We start from the raw sequence: 22172 nt of genomic DNA, 5'->3' as shown, positions 1-22172 counted from the left end.
ATGCCTCTGTGACAAATGAGGTGACAGGCGAGACTGTGAGGGGTTATTGATGAACATTTGTGCTAATACAGTTGTTCTGCCCCGGATTCTGATTCCCACAGCTGGGCATTTCAGTTTATTACTTACATTATACTCATGCAAAACGTAGGACGTTTTCAGAAAAGCCAAAAGATATTTAGTCGTACAAAAATGGATAATTTTATTAAGATATAATACTGTGAAATACATTACAAATCCAGATAACCCCATTCAGCTGGTTGTTTTCCAGTTAATTATCCATTTTTGTGATAATTTAGCTAAACATGATGTATATTACAATTGCAACTGTGCTTGTGATAACCTGGACCTAAAGCAGCACATCATAATCAGATTCAAATATTTACACATCACAATATTGTGACATAATACATTATGATGACAAATTCTAATTAACATTTTCTTAAACCAAATCACAATATTTTCACATAGCCAGATTTAGACGGATGCAGTTAATTCTGGCCAATAGGACATAAATCTGATTGATTTATAAAGTGAACATTTACAGTTTTTATGCAATTTATTTTGAAGTTTATAGAACAGTTCTATTTCAGTATCTGAAATTGTAAATGTAATGAGAACAAACAGAAGAGTGCAGAAAATAACCTTTCAGAAAGTCAGAGTAAGCTGCAAAGTGGACTAGTCTTGATCATGATGTGCTTATCAGAACAAACATTTCACCAATAAGAGCAGCAATATTCAATCCATAATCCAAAGAACATGGGACAAAATGCTGTGTGTAGGCACAAGGTCGTTCTTTTGTCTTCTCCACAAGAAAACTTGACAAAAAGCTCAGTGTTCAGTTGGGTAAATCTGCAATGTGACAAAGATTATGAAATAGACCAAGAGTGTCCAATCCTGCTGCTGGAAGGCCACTGTCCTGCAAAGTTTAGCTCCAACACCAATTAAACACACCTGAAGCAGCTTATCAAGGTCTTACTAGGCATACTAGAAACTTCCAGATAGGTGTGTTGAGGCAAGGTGGAGCTAAACTCTGCAGGACAGTGGCCCTCAAGGACCGAATGTGGACAGCCCTGACATAGACACTATGAAAGGTGTAACAAAAAGAATGGAACGATAAAGAAATGACTGACCTCTGAATAAGAGGGAGGAGGCTGGAGGCGGAACTGCTGAATATAAGTGATTGCTGGGCCATCCAACAGCCAGTTCGGTTGTGGCTGGTAGGCTGGAGTTCTGTTGTCTTCAAACTGTTCCTCTGACACAACACTTGCATAGCTGGGTGGGTCTGTCAGGCAAATGATCATTAAAAAAAGCACGATGCATGTACATATTTTAACTAATATGAAAAAATTATGCATATATGCTAAGTAATTTTCTGGAAATAAAAGCAGTTGAAAGTGAGAGAATGTTTCTTTTTTTGTAGACTTTATAAGCTGCATTCACCGCATCAATAAATTCGCACCATACCTTCAGCTACATCTGGTAGGGTAAACCTGGGGTACAGCAAGCTCATGTCCATAATGGAATCCCTGCTCGTGTTAAAACTGTGACTGCAATGACCATTGGTACTGATCACCAGTGGAAGCAGTACTTCTACATTTTTGGCACCTGGTATCTGAACAATAACCTTTAGAAGACAAACAAACATATAAAAAATGATTCATATAAATGGTGTTTATAAATACATAGCTATATTAGCTAGTAGATGTTATGTAAATTATTATAATTATTAATAAATCTAAATTTTTTACATTATCAGAATATTCTTAAAACGACTGGTAACATTAAATAAGAAAAAAAAAGAAATCCTTCATAATCATCAAAATTACTTACTGCAAGCAAGCATTCCACTTTCAGGATGTCTGAATTCAGAATGGATGGAGAAACTGGAGGAATCTTCAATGTGTTTCCATTCCACCTGCTGGAACAATCAGACGGCACTATATTTCCACTAGCACTGGCAACCACCCGTTTGATGATTTTTTTTTAACCCTTTGCCATATAGGTCTGTATCTGGTATATCACTGCTTTTGGCACAACTAGATGAGAGGAGAGGTTCTCAATCAGAGCACAGATTGGGATTGATTCTCCTAGAGAAGACATAACATTTTTTTTGTTTTAAAGTGTCACAAGATGAAAAGCAAATTATTTAAAATAACATTGCTATTGCAGCAGCATGGAAGAGAATTGCTAAGCAATCATATATCCCTTGAATAAACTCTGGAATCATAAATTTACCTTTGATCTGATGATGATCCACCCAGAAATATGTGTTTGGGCCAAGCCAAAAATATTTAGCAGTCTTAACCATTTTAAATCACAAATCTCTTGTCAGGGAATTAGCAAGAATTACAACAAATACTGCAGCCTATGATAGTAACATAGCGCGGAATAGACTTCCCCAACTTGCAAACAGCTCTATAAAGAAAGGTCAGTGTTGTACCACTTAGTATGTTAATGGCTTCAAACGGTTCATGAGTATATGAAAAATGTCTCCCAGTTCGTTTGAGTTTAATATGAGACTAAATATTCTTGGTTCAAATCTGGACTCTTCACTGTGGTAGAGATGCATTTATTATTATATTTCTCAGCAGATTTTCAAAGACACCGCTCTGGAGCGTTACCATGCAACTTGGGTTTCATTATGATTCATCACTCCACACAACATCCCATATTCTGCCAAAAACTTAATTCGGTCTTTGATGTTTTCTGAGACAGCAATGGATTTTTAAGTAGTGCATTTGCACTTTGTGTTTAGCCATATTGTGCATGGCCCATTTTTCTAAAAAAAAAATTTGCCTACAGCGGGACCGTTTGTGCATCCAACTCACCAGAGCATATCCCTTCAGTAATACTTTTATGGCTTTTACTGTGGTGGCTTCAGAAATTTTGAGCGAAATATGTCCAGATACTTCACCAGAGCAGTAACCATCTCTCTGGTCATTGTTGTCAAGAATCAAATCCAGTGATTTTCCTTCAGTAGGCCTATGTGTCATCTTGCTTTCTGGGGAGTGCATAAGAGTACATTTCAATAGGAAAAACACACATTATCTCATTGCAATTGTGGATTATATCAGCATCACGATTTTGAAAATGCTACCACTACTATTACCACACACACGCGCACACGCGCACGCACACACACACTTATCTAATCGCGTGTGTTTGCCAATATCAACATAACTTTATAAGACGCATTAAAGTGCATTTTAAACACTTTCAGGCAATGTTTAAAAGGCACAACATAAATAAACAATCATTGTATATTCTTTCGAATATTGCTTCTCACTATGCTCATGCTGCAGCAGCACACGCCCGACTCAGGTTGTCTGCAAGCCACGCCCAGTGTTTGTTTATTTGGGGTGATTTGCATGTCTTTCAGGCACTATCCCCTCCCATCTGGATGTTTCTGTAATTCGATTCGACAGACATTTACAACAATACCGCAGCATCAGAAACATAAACTTTATATATAAATAGGGTAAATAAAATTTAAATAAAAGGCAGAGTTAAATAAAAGTAAGGTCCTCCCCCAAAATGAAATATTTAATTACAATAATACAAATATTACATTCATTTATATTTTACAATTGCATTTAGATAGCCTACAAAATATTGAATATTTCTAAGGACCCCAATTTATAAGTCGAGCTCACGCATATTAGCTGATGATAGAAGGCCAGCGACATCACGTAGGCCTATATCTTTTTACGTCAAAATATCAGCTTGCTTGTTTTGGCATTCATGCAGCCAAACCGTGCGCAAAGATATGAAAAAAGAAAAAAGAGGGGGAAAAACTGTTGTGTTTTTCACTTTTCAGAGGCCTTTCTGACGACTAGGAACTTCCAAACAACTATCCACAGAGCTAATGAAAGGTTTGTTATTATCTTCCCGCTTGTTCACAACACAAGAGTATATTCATTTTGCTGCATTGTTGTTTATTTTAGCCTACTCATGTTCACCACTTTCTGGAAAGATATCCATCACAATTGAACAGAAATTCTGATGTATGCACTTTTGGGCACTGGCTTCACCCTAAAAAAAGTAGGCCTACTGTAGTTAGGACTAGGCCTACCATGTTTTATTTTACATTTACCAAGGACGTAGTATGATTTTGATATACAATTATTTTACTGATAAACGTCCATCCAGACAAGTTTACAGTGTTATTAAAGTGTTTAAAGGGAACACGGGCTAATTTGTTACGTTTAAGGCTTTCCAATTGAGATGCAAGTAACAAATAACTCGAATTTTTCTATTGACAGGATAATAAACTGTTTGTCTTTTAAATCTGTTAAGACCATCTCAATGCTCATATGCAAACATAACCTTGAGGACATGTAAGAAGTGTCTTCTCTTTATCACCACCCAATGGTCAGTATATAAACCTACACAACACTATGTCTACTGCATTATGTTCTCAGTACAATATTACTACAGAGAGCCATATGTTCTCTGAAAATTTCAGTTGATTACCAGTGTTTATGATTATACTACTTTCTAATTTAGAAATACAACTCCAAATAATAAAAGTACAGTAATCCTGAGGAATGTTTTCCAGTTTCAACATTTAAGTGTATCTTTCCAGGTGCAACTCTAAAGATGTTGCTTGCCTAAAGCCGTTTGATATCATTCTAATTTACTAAGACAGCAAACGCAATAAAAGCAAGACCGTTAAAGCCATTCATGACGGCACAAGAGAACTGTACTGAATGTAGTAGAAAGCAGTAACAGTTAGTTGTACTGCATTGTTTGATATGATTATTCAGCATGAGTGAAAAAGGGAGGTCAGAAACAGGTCATAGAATGCAATAATCTCAGTTACAGACGCCATCAGTACAGAAATGTGAGGTTTTGCAGCTTACCTAGAGTGTATGCGAGTTGTGTGTGTGTGTGTGTGTGTGGTGCGTGGACTGCTGCAATCTCCCCTGTGGGCTAATAGATTCGAGATGACATGTTCTCCGCTTCCATGTTGAATGTTCAGTGAACTTTCTGGCACAGAGGCTGCTTCTAAAGTGGGTTCAACCAGAGGTTAATATAAACAAACAGCAGAAAATGGAGAGCCAGGGATTATTAAATGTTAGGATGACTGACAAATCCCTCATTGCCATTAGCCCATGGCCTTCACCTATGCCCTGCTTTCCAAAAAATACTGTACCGTGGCTCAACAATTTTCTTTCTTTTTTCTTTTTTGACAGTGGCGTGTTTAGTTGGGGCTGAGAATTTGTAATGTGTGGTCAGAATATGAGTCACTTGGCCAGAGAAAGCTCTTGCCAAAATGTCCCGTCACTATGGATGAAAGATTGTGTGCCCACATTTTAATGAGTTTAAAAATATGAAGTGTTGGGAGGCGTTTATGACAGCTGAGGTGGCCATCATCATGCACATAATTTGTTTATGTTATATCATGTAGCTATTCTTCAATTGATGAATCATATATTTTTTTAGTAGGTATCCCGTCATTTGACAGATTTTCTCTGCGTTTGACAGTATGATCTATTTTAGTTTCAGGGTACTAAACAGTTATATAATTTAATAATTTAAAACAGTAATTGCAGTTCTTGGTCTTAATTTTGCAGTATGATCAGGATGCATTAAATATTTATTTATTATTCTCAACAATTTATTTGAAAAAATGTATTTAAAAAGATTGGATCATACATAAACAGCTTAAAACATCCCTCTTTTTTTTCGTAAAAAACAAGTATTTTCCACAACACTTTCTCAAGTAGGCTACGTAAAGATCATAACAGGAAAAGAAAGGAGATTATAAGAGAGTCAGAGCAAGAATAATAATGAAATACAATTTTTACATATCTGAACATAAATAATATTTAATTATTGTATATAATTATGCCATTGATGTATGAATGAATTGTCATCTTTGTTTGTATATGGTTTTTGAAAAGTATATTTTTTTAGATATGTTTCCTGATAATCACACATACTGCCCTCTTGTGGATGAGCGATCAAATTGCAAGCAATAAAAATAAATTGCCCCGTTTGTACTTTTTGTGATATAACAGACAAATATCACTGTTTGCAGCTTACATTAATAAAGTACGGAGAGTTTAGTCTGTTATCTACAGCTGGGTAAACTTAATTGCAGCTTCAGCTTTGACAGATTGTGTATGGAACATAGATTGTGTGGGTGTGTGTGTGTGTGTGTGTGTGTGTTTTCCCTAGTTAACAATAACTGCAGTGCACCTTTGAAATTTCTGCTCATATGGAAAGAGTTAAATCCAGGATGTGAATTGTCCCTGTCCGAGCAGCTGAAATTTATCACTGCCAGCGACAATGTGCAAATTTTGTGATGTAGGCAGTGCATTGTTAACAGTGATTGTCATCTAATTAAATCGTGGCTCGTCACAAGAGATGCTTTTTATGCTGAGATAAGCATTGGGAGTCTACTCAAGCGTTCCCAAGATCAATAAAGATGTTCCCTTCTGGATTACGAATAGTCTGAGGGTTACATGGGGCAGAGGAATTAATTAGGAGAGAATTCTTATATCCCCCTATAGACACACACACAGTTTAACTTTTATAGTTGGTTAGTTGAGGTGGGAAGGGGGTATTTAAATGGTTTGATGTCAGCTTTCACTCCGGTTTAATGCTGATGTTTAAGAGAAATCATCAGGACAGCTTCTTTAAAAAGCAAATTAAAATGTCAAGTGAAACTAAATTTAAATGATGTGTCCTAGCGTATGTTTTCGTTCAGTAAACAATCTATTCAAAGACATTTCAAATGTAACCGCTCAATCATAATGTAAAAAACAATCCAATAATATTGAATTATATATATTTTGTCATTATTCAATATAAATCTGACTGTATTAGTCTGAGCACAAAAAGATGACTTCCAGTCAAATTTGTTTTTGTAGATTTGTGCAGATGTATTGATTGATTTAGTGCATCCAGGCAGCAAACGCTTGGTGAGCCCTAACCTGTCTAAGTACACTCTCATCAGTTTTAATGTGTTCAGTCTCATTGACTTGACACAAGACCAGGGTCTCTCTCCAATTCATTGCACCGTTCCCCCCTGAAAGAGCACAGCTTGAGACCCTTAGCAAAACCAACAGTGCTTTTTAGTGCTGAAATGCAATCAAATCAATGTCTGTGTGTATATATATATATGTATGTACATGTATATGTGTTTTTAAGAATGTTTTCACTAGATATGGCAGACTAAATGCTGTGCATTTTATTGTCACTTGGGTGTCTGATCTCTTTTGTTGTTTATGACCATGGAGCATTCCCAGATATCACCTTCTTTGTTCAAGCTCTTTTGTAGATGGCGGCACATATGCACATAGTGTATTTTTACAGCGCGCTCAGGTGCACGGCGGTGTCATCCCCCATTGCTTAGACATGCATGTGTGGAGTGAGAGGTGAGCTTGCTAAAAGACACAGAATATAGACTGATTGCAGAATAGTAGGCATGCCCGTTTAATGCACTCACACTCTAACCCTGCCATTCTTTCATCAGCCCCCACGCAACCCGCCCCAAACACACACATTTTTTCCATTGGCCTTGTGCAAACTGAACAAAGGGAACTGGTAAAAAGTAGAAGAGGAAGAAAAGCAACCACAGAAAAGCTGATGTTCTTATTTGTATAATCCGAGGGTGCTCAGAAGTAGCTCGGGGTTAAACCTTCCTTCACTCCTTGTTCTTATTTCACACTTTAATGGCATTTTAATGCGACTGTCACTCTGAGGCAGGGTTCACGGCGTTCAGGTGAGGTCTTCAAAAGAGCCGGAGGAGAGGAAGCATAGTGCGATGCGTTGGCATATTCTTATGTACATACTGTATATACGTTTTGTTTATAATGTAAAATTGACATTTTATTACTCTAGGTCCACTTTTTAAAATTTCTCTAATTCAATAACTCTAATAGAAATTACATAAAGGAAATTCAAACTAAATGTTTGTAGTAATGCTTAGTAATATTGTTCTATTTTTTAGACCAATTTATAGTTTGTTCCAGTGTCCTTAATTTCACTTTTATCCTGCTAGTCTTTTGTAATATCCCTTTATAATCAAAATATTATTTTCAAGTTGGCACCCTCACTTAAGCTGCTTTTAAATCCTTCTCTTTACAACACATAATTTTCTGTTTTTTTCCCCATAGTGTTTGTTAGGCACCTTGTTAATTTCCATGTAAAATAATCAAAGGGTTAAATGTTTTTTTAAGAATATAATTTCTTTTTTACATTTTCGAAATCAAGTTTCTAAAAGTTAATGTATAATAGAGTTTTTCCTGTTCAGCCCTAAAATGGATAATTTTGGATGGGTAGTTCATTGATATACTTTCCTGATGGAGATGTGCGATTACTTGCCTCATTTATTTCAGTTTGGATACACGTTTGATTTGATGGGATCAGATAGGATATACCTCAATTCTTAGCAATTGGATGTGCTTTGTTTGAAGTACATAACATCAAACATGCTAAGAGAACACAGGCTGAGATAACCAAAAAGCATACCTACATTTTTTATTTTTTATTGGAAGCGGTTCTTAACACAGACAAATTATAATAGAGCTTCATTTGGCACCTGAGAGAGTATATTGTCCTCTGAGAGACAGAGCGGAAACGTGTGAGGCAGATTCATTCAGGAGTTTCACATTAGCGTGGCGGCCAGTGTTATTACAGCTGTTATGAAATCTTGACAAAGGGGTGAATTCCACTCTCTCTTCCTCAATAATTGCTTTTTAACGGTCTGTCCTCCGTATCCATGGAAACATAAAAACGCCACAGAATACACAGGAATTCCTGTTATTGCCTTGATGAAGCCATCAAAATGGATACATTTTAGATGCTATCAGCAGTTTTGCTAGAGGCCGAATCTGGATGGTCAGAGACTGTGTTCAACAAACCTTTAAGTGATACTTTTGATTTACGGAACCAAATGTGAGACGTTTATAATGCAGTGACGGACTAGTGAACCTCTTTTTGTGTACAATATGAATAAACAACATCTATTATTTGCTTTTAAAGTTTTCATGTACAACCTACTCTTAGATTAAAGAAGTGTGTGGGAGAGCATTAGAATGTAAAAGGTGTCTTTGAGGGGAAAAAAAGAAGGGAGGAAATGAATTTATCCGTGGGGGTTCATTTGGAAATCTGCTCAGGTGTCGGCATTTTTAATTAATTTCTATAAATTCCAAATGACTGATAGTTGTTATCAGCAGCGGCTCTGGCAGTGATCTCTATTGCATAGTTAATTGAACAGCGAGCACAGTAATTAACAAAGTTAGTTATTCTCATTGCTATAGGGCATTTGGTCTGAGCCATTATGGATCAGAATATAGTGCTCTACGATCAACAAGAAAGTTCTCATTTCAGGAGAGCATAGTTGTTAGATGTCTCATGACCTCCCGTGACTAGATTTGTAAGTGAACTGCAGTTAATTTTTATCCAACCGGAAATATATTTGACCATTTTACTGAAAATACTGCTTGCACATTTTAGTTAGAAAACAAGTTGAATTTGTGCATCTTTTGCACTAAAATATGGTAAAATGGTTGGGGGTGGGAGGTAAATGAGTGAATAAACAAGTAAATAAATACATAAGCAAATTAATATTCAAATAAGTACCCCCTTCCCCCGCAGATCATGTATCGCTGATCTCACAGGCTGACTATAGGACAAAAACATAATACTTTAAAAAAAAGTTAGGAAAATGTTTTGCCTGTCATTAAGTTTAATTGTTCTTTTTGAACATTGGTTGTAAACTCTCTCTTCACCTCCTTACATTCATATTTTGAGGGTGATTCATTGGTCAAAAAAGAGAAAACAAAGATGAATTTGAGTGATTGCATTATTAATAATATGTTTTCAAAATTTCTACATATTGTAACGGGTGTTTTGCGAGAGTGCATAACTCATGGACTGATTCGGAAAGCACATCTCTCTCTCTCTCTCTCTCTCTCTCTCTCTCTCTCTCTCTCTCTCTCTCTCTCTCTCTCTCTCTCTCTCTCTCTCTCTCTCTCTCTCTCTCTCTCTCTAATAATTGCATTGATAACTGCATTAGAATACCATCAATGGCTTAAGCCTCCATTACTAGATATAATGACGTTTTGGAATTAGCAATGGAGGCTTGAGATGAGATGCGTAAGACTTCGTAATCGGGGCTTGACAGTAACTTTTTTGCTCACCAGCCAGTGGCTAGTGGTTTTCCAAAGTTACTAGCCACTCAGCATTTTCACTGGCCACAATTTTGACATCGATATCATGTGGAAAAACTGCCATATAGATATTTTGAATATGATTTAATATAATATAATTTGGGAGCAGTTATATTAGGCTGCTGTCACTTTAAGACCTGACGCACAGATCCATTATACTGTTACACATGCGTTTTCTTTCTTAACTGTTTATGTTCACTTAAAACATAACTGACTATGTTTATGTGAATATTCGCCAATACCTGCAATTTGTCATCTTTATGTTTTATGCTTTGTCAAGCACTTTGGGTGTGAGCACAACATCTGTGGGAATGAGTAAAATTATGTGCAATCCCATGCTAAAATTCAAGCCCTGTAACACCAGCAATATTCATCCGGAGCGAGCAAATGAAACGAGTGAGTGAGGGGAGGCGGGTTTGTGTGTCAACTCGCTGTCAGAGAGATCATGAAAGAGCTAGAAAGCCCTGCTGGCCACGTGTATCTATTCTGCAGAAAATGCTTATTTAAAGCGTTTCAGATATTTCAGACTACAATTGACTAAAAGACTACAATTGAAAAATGTATATATTACATATAAAAATAAACCGGCCAAAGTGGCTAGTAGGAGGGACTAGTAGTTCTGAACGGGCTCAGCGTTTGCCATAGAGATACACAAACAACATGGAAAATGAACAAGACCGCGGCAGCACAAGCACACCCGCCAAAAAACACCCCAAAAACATTTACAAACTGAATCGGCAGGGCTGCCAACTCTCACGAATTCACCGTGAGACTCGCGCAATTGTCACTTTTTACACGCTCTCACGCATCCATTTTCTCATTCAGAGAAAAATCGCAAAGCAAAGAGGACACTGACACCTACAGACAAGACAGAGAAGGTTACTATAGATATGAAACAAATTCTCAGCTCTCAGATTGTGTCAATTTAATTACGAAATTCTAACAATAAACACCGTTTTGTAGCTTGTAAATGTGAGGTGACAGATCTCAGTTCAAGCGGCACGTGAACCGATCATCTGTTACTCTTTACTACTAGTTAATAATAAATAAACACGAATGATCAATAGGTAATTTGAAAGATACAGTTCAACTTACCGAAATGTAATAAAATCGATCGATCAGTGTTTTTCAACCGTGGAAAGAGGTCCATAAAACGGCTGGAGAACAATATCACGTAACGTTACATTTTACCTCAGGAAAGCCATTTAATGACCCATAGCACGTTAGTTGGACTTAAAACTATTTTGCTATTGCTATATTATTGCTTAATAAAAATCACAAAACACTTATTGTGATGCAAGTTTTTTTTTTTTTACACATTCCCCCAATCCCAATCCACCCATTTTATGTTATGTTATGTTATGTTATGTTACATTTTCACTGTTTACATAGGCAGGGTCTGCCATCTTGTCTTAACCCCAAGGGGGAAATCCAGATCAAATCCCAGGAGGGAAAATCCAAACAAAATAAAGTTAAAACTTGTTTTGAACAATTTCTTTGTCATCTGCAGATTGATTTTAAGTAGGGGGAAAAAAATCGATTTAAATCGTTTTTTGTTGTGAAAAAATCTGGGATTTTTTTTTTTTAGGCCATATCACCCAGCCCTATTTGGCAGGTTGGCAGGTGTTAATATCAAGCCCTGTTTGTAATATCTCAACACACATGACATTTTAGATTTTTGGGAAATGATTGCAATGCATTTTGTGTACAAGTCCAGAACAGTGATCAGCCAAAAAGCAAAAAATGTCCAGTTCCCATTGATAGACGGTTGACCGGTGCATCTCTATTGTATAACACAGTACAGTACAATTAGGACTCATTCTCGCCATTTTTGTGTAACCTTCCAAGATGTGTTATACTGGTGCTATACAAATCCTTTTTGTGGATTGGCAGAATGTGGGTTGGTGATGGCTTGCTATGCCTGAATGACCCCTGACCCTGGGGGTGACTCGCATGTCTGGGTCATGTAAGCTCCTGTAACCCACTTCTGCCCTGACAAGAGCCTGACAGCTGCCCTGCTCCTGTCTCTCTCACACACAAACACAGTTCTTACAATTACATTTTATTTTGTATGTGCTTACCATTTTATCCCCATTACACTAACAATTAATCAGTAACTTAAATCAATGCATGTTACTCCTATTTCTACTGATGGACACGACTGTAATTGCTGTTGAAGCTTCTGGGTGTTCTTTGCATGGCTTGTGTGACAAGACATCCCTATGTGCCCTAGCTTTTGTTTACGTGGAATAAGTCAAATATTGTTTTTTCCCCCCACTAATCTTTCAGAAGGGAGAATGTTTCTCAGCACAGCTTGCCCCACATTGCTTAATGTGTGTGTGACTGGAGATGTCTGACCTCAGTCATATTTTTGCTCCCTCTGCTCTGAGTCGTACGTCAGAAGACACAGCTTGGCTTTATCGCTATAATGGATGTGCTCCGAATAAGACATTAAACAAACTAACCCCATTTCACCCTCAATGTAATGGTAGCAACACTCAGGTACATCTTTTTGTAACTTTCTCATTTTAATTACTTGAGGTTTTTTTTTCTGATTGTTTTTGGATAGGGATGTTAAACAGTGTTATTGTTTAGACTGTTATGTAATATGAGGACATTATCACAGTCAGCTGCATCACGGTCATCGAGGCCATCAAGGCCAAGATGATTTTAAACAACATAATTTATATATGTATTCCGTTTAATATACTACCTTTGAACTACCTTTCAAAAGTTTGGGGTTGTATTGGATCAAAAATACAGTAATTACAGTAATATTGTGAAATATTGTTACAATTGAAAATAATTGTTTTCTACTTTGATATATTTTAAAATGTGAATGATTCCAGTTTTCAGTGTAACATGATCCTTCTGAAATCCAATATGGTGATTTGCTGCTCAAGAAAGATTTCTTATCATTATCAATGTTGACCGGGCTGTGTAGCTTAAAGGATTAGTTCACTTCAGAATTAAAATTTCCTGATCATTTACTTACCCACATGTGATTCAAGTTTATGTCTTTCTTTCTTCAATCGAAAATAAATTAAGTTTTTCGAGGACAACATTCCAGGATTTTTCTCCATATAGCGGACTTCAATGGCAAGGTCCAAATTGCAGTTTCAATGCAGCTGTGGAATAAGGTCTTATCTAGAGAAACGATTGGTCATTTAAAAAAACAAAACAATTATATACTTTTTAACCACAAATGCTCATCTTGCAGAACTCTGCGATGCACCACTTATTCTATAATCACATTGGAAAGGTCAATTGCGAAGTAGGTGAAAGTACCATTCATATTTACAAAGCGAACATGCAAAGACTAAGTCAAATGCCCTTTACAAAAAAAAGGTAAAACAACGATGTCGGACGATTTTGAAGTTGGAGGAGAAAGTTATATGGGAGTTATATGGGAGTACGTAAGAACGAGCCCATGATTGAATCTGGAAATAAAGTAAAATAACTGAGAAAAATTTGATATAGTTCTCTGCCATGTCCGTAATTTATAGCAAAACATCTAGCATTAATTTGATCTCAAATAAATTAATTAAAAGAAGTTATTACTCCACCACCTGTGTGACATCAACCAATGTGGTTGAACGACCAATTTGCGACTATGGTTTCGGGAAACAGTCGTGACTAGCTAGTTGATTTCTTCAACGATGCATTGTACTATGGTAGTTGAGCAGCGAGTTACGTCGTTGTACGGGAAACGCACCCCTGTATAGTTATGCTGGACTGAGTTGTGGAGCGTGGAGACCCCTGCTCATCAGAGATGACAGTTGGGATCTCTGGGCAGTGCAGAAGTGCTCCTGGCTATGGACACTGAGAGGGCAACACCTGCTCCTCTGCAGAAAACCTCCTTTCAGGGTACAGAGAGACATCACAGATGCACCCTCATCTTCTCTCTTCTTACCAGACAGTCTTGTTCACTGACCCCATCCAGATATCCTTCTCTGTGGTCTCCAGATCCTCCCTGACCTGACACAGAACACTGACTTCTACAGCTGCCAACACCTCAAGAACCTCTGTATTTCTCTGCTTTCTCTCCCTCTCTTCTTCTCTTCATGTCATTGTGTGTGCTGTGCCTCTTTAAACTTAAGTTATTATTTTGGCAAGGTGAAATGGGAAAGAGCTTAAATGAATATGTCTAATTATATTTCAGGATGTCTGACATCAACTAAAATTAGAAAAACATATTCTGCGATATTAGACCATAGAAATATGACTTCTCAAAAAAAAAAAAGAAAAAGAAAAGAAAGTGGTCCACTGACACAACTTAAAGATGAAGAGAGGAAAGCCGAATATCTGGGGAATATTCAAATAGGGATATGAACATTAATAATAATAATAATAATAAACAAACAAAGACATTTTACTATTGCACTATTGGTCAATTCCATTCTAAATGTATTTTGCTGCTATTATATTATATTATATTATATTATATTATATTATATTATATTATATTATATTATATTATATTATATTATATTCACCCAGGAACGTTGTGAGATAATTTAGCATTATAATAATAATAATAATAATAATTTCTTGGTTCTCTCGTTTTTGCACGTGTTAATAATTTATTTGCATGACAGCCTCGCCAAAAATGATGTCCGCACAATTTGGCATGTTTCATTGCGTTATCAAAAATAAAACCACTGACTCTAAGCATAACTACGCAATATCCTTACAAAGTCTTTTTTATAATATTTTTGTCATGACAAATCTGAGTTTTTGGCATGGTAATATAACAATGTTGATATGTTTGGTCTTGGAGGAATAGATCTGCTACGCTGCTGCTGCTGCTTTCATTGCTACCACTGAAGAACAAGTTCGGGTCTTTGCAACTCCGAATACATAGGCTACTAGACACACTGTTGTGAGCAAGTAAGGAATGCTGGTGTACATTATAGCATACATTAATTACCCATAGCAGATTTATACAGTTGGAGCTGAGGAAGATGGAGGGTGTCAGAAAGCGCACAGCACTGTTACAGCTAATGCTAACCATGTATTGAAGTTGAGCAGTGAGCTCATTGGCTACTGATACAGCAGGAACCAATCAGCTTTTCCCTATAGAGAATGATGTGATTGCAAACACACACATCCGTGCACATCATATACAGTATATGCTTGACACAGCTAACATTTTGGGAAAACTCCTTCATTAATAATTTGTGGCTAATCTTTAGGTATGTCATTTTATACAATGGCGATTTACTGACAGTTTTTAATAATTTTGCTTTGAGGCGAAAATGCCCTTGTTAGAAACTGATTTTATTTACTCTAAAGCAGCTCATAATTTTTTATAGCACTTTCACTGATGTTAGAACTGAATAAAGACATAAGAAACATACAACATTTACATATAATAAAAAAGAAATGTTTTTGCAGTGAGAAAATAGAAATAAAGAACCAGGCATTTCTGCCTGTCTCCTCTCTTGTAGTAGATCTATTAGCTCATTGCTGCTCTCACACGATGTCATTTGCGTCTGTTACACTAGTAAACTGCCTTGTTACCCCTGTGTCTTGTGCAGCCTGACCAATTACTTTTGATCTTAAGAGGACATGACATTTGTACGCTTTGCACTCTGAAGTGACTGCACATGTTAAAAGATGCATCATGCCTTTTCCCTCGCAAATAATTCATGGTGCCAAGTTTCTAAGGGCATTGCTCTTTGAACCTAAAAGTATAAGGTTTAAATATAGGTCCTTGGAGTAACTTGCACTACAGGGGTCTTTTTAGGACCATCTTGAACTACATGGCGGGAGGATTACTAGCCTTTAAAAACTACATTTGCACAGGAAGAGTTTTATTTGCCAGTGTTTGGATTTGCATAAACTTGTCATCTTCTTTTGCGCATTTGGTTTTATGAATCTTTAACAGCGCGTGTACAGCTGCCTGGTCAGAGAGCTCTTTCTGACAGTCACTGATGCGACTGGCTTGAACTTTTGAACCTGGTCATGTTCTATGCAAAATGATGTTCTATTTTGTGTTTATGGGGTATTTGGACAATTCCCACAGCTTTTAGATGAGTTATGGAATGAATTGATATAATAAAGCAATTAGATGATGTTTGGATGTATCAAAACAGCGATTACATTCTGTGTTTTGAAGCTTCCGCTCTGCTCCAGCTGTCTTTGAACACGAAGAAACAAATACCCTCTTTCTTTTTGTCTTATGGTCCTGCTGGATCATGACTCATTTGTACAAGGACCCTCGCTTGTACATCCCTGACTCAGTTTGATGCAACAGGTCATCTTTCGGCCATAGCCCTTCATTTGGTGCTCATGTTCAATAGTTTATAGCATGGATGTTTTTCAGAATTTGTAAAATGAAAGGTTTAGTTTAAAAAAAAAACTGGTTGCTTCTACAATGAATGAATGCAGTTACAAAGAATGAGGACTATTGTGACGTATATTCAAGGTAAATGGCGTCTCGAAAAAGAAAAATGTAGGGCAAGACTTTGATTGAATCATTGATTGTTGTCATTTGTTATTGCTGTGATCTCATGTGAGTGACGTGTTGTCCCGTCCTTGCGCTGAAAACACGTCATCAGAGAAGAGGGAGAAGTTATTTTAATTACGAGGGCACGTATTATATATATATATATATATATATATATATATATATATATATATATATATATATATATATATATATATATATATATATATATATATATATATATGTATATATTGCAATTAGAGCTGGGCGTTCTGGCAATTTTTTTTTTAATTTTGGCAAAGTAAATCTTTTTTTTTTTAGAATGTTTGACCAATTCACAATTTTATTTCGATGTTTAAATAGTCAACTTAAAAACGTAACTACAACATTATACAAGTAACATTAACCGTCTGGTTAAGTGTACCACACATGAAGTTATCAACATTGTGTAAATTTAAAACAAACAACCCTTTTGTTAAATATCTTTGCAGAAAAGATTCATGAAATATGAAGGCAAATGTTGTACAAACTTATCTTAAACATATCCTTTTTGTTTAGAAATAATATCTAAAAACATTTTTTTTTGTTGCCCGAATCTTGTTTTTTCCTCCAATGCAATAACACATTCTGCGTGAAGAGGACCGCTTAGGAACACAGTGATGTGTTCTACATTAAAGGGATAGTTCACCCAAAAGTGAAAATTCTGTCAGTATTTACTCACCCTCATGTTGTTCCAACCCCGTAAGACCTTCGTTCATCTTCGGAACAATTCAATTCAATTCAATTCAAATTTATTTGTATAGCGCTTTTCACAATACACATTGTCTCAAAGCAGCTTTACAGAAATTGCATTTCGGAAATGTACATAGAAAAATACAGTTAGTTAATCAAGTATTAATTTATGGCATAACATATCGCCGGCTTTGAGTCGTCTCTTCACAGGCGTCGAGTCGTCTCTTCACAGGCGTTGGGGCATCTGAAGTCTCCGTGAGAGGCTGGATACAAACTGGAGCTGACGAACGCTATATACCTCGGGACTAGCGTCCCGAGATAACAGCAGAAAGGCAGATGGGAAATAATTAGCATAGCTGATGTTCATAATGTTAATGCATTCGAACTGATTCAGCTGTATCAAAGGTTAAGCATTAAGTGAATGCTTGGTTAAAGAGATGCGTCTTTAATCTAGTTTTAAACTGGGACAGCGAGTCTGAGTCTCGAACAATATCAGGAAGGCTATTCCAGAGTTTAGGAGCTAAATGCGAGAACGCCCTCCCTCCTTTAGTGGACTTAGATATCCTAGGAATGACCAGAAGCCTCGAATTTAGTGATCTTAAAGAGCGCGATGGATTGTATGGCGATAGAAGGTCTGTTAAATACACAGGAGCTAAACCATTTAGGGCTTTATAGGTCAGTAGGAATACTTTGTAATTGATACGTAACTTAATAGGTAACCAGTGTAGAGATGATAAAATAGGTGTTATATGATCATATTTTCTTGATCTAGTAAGAACTCTAGCAGCTGCATTTTGCACTAACTGTAGCTTGTTGATTGAGGATGTAGGACAGCCAGCTAATAAAGCATTACAGTAATCTAGTCTCGAGGTCATGAATGCATGAACTAACTTTTCTGCATCAGAAACTGATAGCATGTTGCGTAGCTTAGCAATGTTTCTAAGGTGGAAAAAGGCTGTTCTTGTAATATATGAAATATGATTTTCGAAAGTCAAGTTGCGGTCTAGTATAACACCCAGGTCTTTTACTGTAGTGGATAAAGTAACAGGACATCCTTCTAAATTAAAGTTGTATTGTAAGGGATTTTGTGGGTAGTTTTTTGGACCAATAAGTAATACCTCCGTTTTATCTGAATTTAATAGCAGGAAATTACACGTCATCCAGCATTTTATATCATTTAGACACTCTGTCAATTTAGATAAGTTAGTGTTTTCATCTGGTCGTGATGAGATATATAATTGAGTGTCATCAGCATAACAGTGGAAATTAATTCCATGTTTTCTTATAATATTACCAAGTGGCAGCATATATATTGAGAATAGCAGAGGGCCTAACACCGATCCTTGCGGTACTCCATAGTCTACTGACGTTATCTTTGATTTTTCCCCATTTAGACAGACAAAATGGTAACGGTCTGATAAGTAAGATCTAAACCAGCTTAATGCCTGTCCCTGAACACCAGTGTAGTTTTGTAGTCGATCCAGGAGTATTTTATGATCGATAGTGTCGAACGCAGCGCTTAGATCGAGTAGAACTAGTATTGAGATACAGCCTTGGTCAGAAGCTAAAAGTAAATCATTTGTAATTTTAACTAGCGCAGTTTCTGTGCTATGATGCGGTCTGAATCCCGACTGGAATTTTTCATAGATATCATTTTCTTGTAAGAAAGAGCACAATTGAGCGGACACAATTTTTTCTAGTATTTTAGACATAAATGGAAGATTTGAGATGGGTCTGTAATTTGCTAAGTTATTTGGATCTAATTGCGGTTTCTTAATGAGAGGTTTTATTACTGCCAGCTTGAATATTTTTGGAACATGACCTAAAAATAAAGACGAGTTAATAATATTAAGAAGAGGCTCTTCGACTACAGGTAACACTTCTTTCAGTAGTTTAGTGGGTATTGGATCTAATAAACATGTTGTTGGTTTCGATGCAATGATAAGTTTATTTAGCTCTTCCTGTCCTATAGTTGTAAAGCGGTGTAGTTGTTCTAGAGGGGCCATAATTGAGGCTGAATCATAAGAATCGGAACACCAACTAAGATATGTTTGATTAAATCTGAGAGCTGGATCACTCCTTAGGCTTCTAAGGGATTGAAACTTGCCAGCCACGAAAAGTTATTAAAGACATCGTTAAAATAGTCCAAGTGACTACAGTGGCTCAATCTTAAGTTTATCAAGCGATGAGAATACTTTTTCTGCGCAAAAACAAACAAAAATAATGACTTTATTTCAACTATTCATTTCCTTCTCTGAAGGCCTCTAGTCAGTTAACGTAGTGTGATAGCGTAGTGCTATGTCACATGTAGGCTCACTATTGGCCGATGCTGGTCATGTGTGTGATGCGTGTGACGTACAACACAGAAACACTACGCTATTACACTAGTGAACTGACTCGAGGCCCACAGAGAAGGAAATGAATAGTTGAAATAAAGTCATTATTTTAGTTTCTTGCGCAAAAAAAGTATTCTCGTCGTCGTTTGATAAACTTAAGATTGAGCCACTGTAGTCACTTGGACTACTTTAACGATGTCTTTAATAACTTTTCAGGGAACACGTTTCAATCCCTTAAGAAGCCTATGGAGGAGTGATCCAGCTCTCAGATTTCATAAAAAATATCTTAATTCGTGTTCCGAAGATGAACGAAAGTCTTACGGGGTTGGAACAACATGAGGGTGAGAAATTATTGACAGAATTTTCATTTTTGGGTGAACTATCCCTTTAAGGTCCTTTTATAGAGCGCGTCACATAAGAGTGGCTAATCAGGTGTGCCACAATGTGATTGTATATTTTTTATTTATTATTGCTGTATTGTCAGCATGTCTAATTGTAACGTTTGCTTTTTTGCTCAAAACCACGATTTCTTAATTTAAAAAAAATAAAGTCTTGGCAAAAGAAAAACTTCATATTAATCGGAAAATCACCCAGCCCCTAATGCAATATTCAATAAGAATTATAAATTTTTAATTCATAGTGACTTTAAAGCTACAATATGTAACTTTTACCCCTCTAGCAATTGAAGAATAGAAATACAAGTGACGGTAAAAAACATTGTTTTGGTCAGATGCACCGCTGTGCCCATGGTTACAATGATTTCTTTATCACTGCGAATATCACCTACAACATCAAAACGAAATGGGGAATAAATCCCAATAACGAAAGATGGTTGCTATCTGATGCTTTTTTATATCAGATATGGTAAAATGGTGGAAACTGTTTTGGTCCGAAATTAATTAGTTGTGTCTTCAAGCTACTACAACCCCTTCCACTGGATGTAGTAGTTGCCTGCCATTCTTTCCTTTTATTTATGGATATGATGTACACATGGACAAATGACAGACGCATGCAGTTTCCTAAAAATCCCAGCAGCTCTAAAATCCAAATTATTGTAGGCCTACTGAAGAAAAAGTCTTAGAGATTTGGAATGACCTGAGGGTAATGTAAATGAAAGAGAAATACAGAATGCTCTTTTTTTGGGGGGTGAACTATCCCTTAGCAATAGTTTATATTTTTATTGCTATTTTAGCTGTATACTATATGGTATTTACATTCTGTCTTCCACTACATGATGCAGCTATACAGTACCTCAACCAATAAGCTACAGGTGGAAAACTCAGCTTGTATAGTGATTTGTTTTTCCCTTGTGCAGAGCATTATGAAGTATTTGTTACTCTGATGGTAAAATTGAATGGAAAAGACCACGAGGCGATGCAAATGGGTCTTTTGATCTGTCAACAGCCTGCAGATTTTTGTTTCCTCTTTTACCCGGTAACTGCTAATGGGTAATATGATGTATTGCATGTCAGCTTGGCATTATTAGATACGCACTCAAAGACTCTTGTTCATAAGGATTTTTTTTTCTTTTTTTGCTTATTCAGCCATTTGAATTCTCGCCTTTCATATACAAAATTACTCTGATGGATTGATAGGAAAACATGGACTAACAGGGAGAGAGAGAGAGGCTGGCGTGTTTGCTCGTGCTGGTAGGGCGGATTGTGGCATCTGTTGATAAAGAAACATCATACTGTTCTTCAGCAATTCGGGTTTACATCCCCCCCCCCCTTCCCAAAACAAATTTTGATGTCTTGAGTGTTGTCATCTGTTTGTTCCTTAGTGTGATATTTACCTTTATGCCTATAATGACATATTGAGATGATTGTTGTGAGGTGTTGAAGTTTGGGATCATCACTTTTAAACAAGGGAATATAGAACACTGTTATTTTGATAAATTTTGAGTTATAATAATGACCACAATGAATAAGTGTTTACTATGGATATTAACTGCACAAATGTCACTTTGCTTCATTCAGGCCAAGATGAGTGTCTTTTGTATATTAACTTCAAATTCCTGTTTGGGGGAACAAGTGCCCCCTGGTGGTAATGACATGAACTGGAAAATGGAGATTTGATTGTTTAAACTGAGTAATTAATGGCAAATAGTGTTTAACAGTGGATTTAACTTCAAACTATTTCAGTGAGACAGTCAGATATTTGAGTTTAACATGCAGTGTAAGCAGAGCATCAGTGGTCCCTTTCAGCATAGAGATTGTTTTGATCATTTGATTTTTTACGTTATTTAATCGTACAGTAGATATAATCCAGGTGAATGTTACATAACATCTGTTGAATTAAATCTAGGTTGAACTGTAAGCGAAAGGTGTCAAATCAGAATCATGAGCAAAAGTCATGGGAGATCAGTGGAAGCAAATACTAAGCACATGCTCAAACAAACAAATAGGGATGCGAGTGCTTGCAGAGCCAGATGGTTCGAGCATGCACGTTTGCATGCGGAGGTCATCGGAA

General features: G+C 36.6%; 1 protein-coding gene and 1 long non-coding RNA gene across 2 annotated transcripts in view; one reads left to right on the top strand and one right to left on the bottom strand.

The window, feature by feature from the left end:
• Positions 1 to 596: 596 nt before the first annotated feature.
• Positions 597 to 2082, bottom strand: LOC143700942 (arrestin domain-containing protein 4-like). The gene is made up of 4 exons (XM_077194720.1): positions 1831 to 2082; positions 1465 to 1624; positions 1131 to 1282; positions 597 to 849 (listed from the first exon to the last, which is right to left on the bottom strand). Exons 2-4 carry the CDS (start codon positions 1514 to 1516, stop codon positions 829 to 831), a joined length of 225 nt encoding a protein of 74 aa, XP_077050835.1. The 5' UTR covers positions 1517 to 1624; positions 1831 to 2082; the 3' UTR covers positions 597 to 828.
• Positions 2083 to 4340: 2258 nt separating this feature from the next.
• Positions 4341 to 22172, top strand: part of LOC143700774 (uncharacterized) — a 238340-nt gene continuing 220508 nt past the window's right edge. Inside the window, exon 1 of the long non-coding RNA XR_013189649.1 lies at positions 4341 to 4371. This is a non-coding gene — a long non-coding RNA (uncharacterized LOC143700774). The remainder of the gene's footprint in view (positions 4372 to 22172) is intronic.

The sequence above is a fragment of the Siphateles boraxobius genome, unplaced genomic scaffold (assembly GCF_051911475.1).
Source record: "Siphateles boraxobius isolate OS27281-9 unplaced genomic scaffold, OSU_SipBor_1 32, whole genome shotgun sequence".
Taxonomy (NCBI): domain Eukaryota; kingdom Metazoa; phylum Chordata; class Actinopteri; order Cypriniformes; family Leuciscidae; genus Siphateles; species Siphateles boraxobius.
Note: the sequence above shows the minus strand (reverse complement) of the source record. Positions and strands in the feature narration are given on the sequence as shown.

Excerpts from the sequence above, each read along its gene's own strand:
- LOC143700942 (XM_077194720.1), bottom strand. The coding sequence starts at position 1,516 with ATGGACATGAGCTTGCTGTACCCCAGGTTTACCCTACCAGATGTAGCT. Across the intron at positions 1,283-1,464 it reads CCTACCAGATGTAGCTGAAG|ACCCACCCAGCTATGCAAGT; the intron begins GTATGGTGCGAA and ends TTTGCCTGACAG. Across the intron at positions 850-1,130 it reads CTCCTCCCTCTTATTCAGAG|ATTTACCCAACTGAACACTG; the intron begins GTCAGTCATTTC and ends GTCACATTGCAG.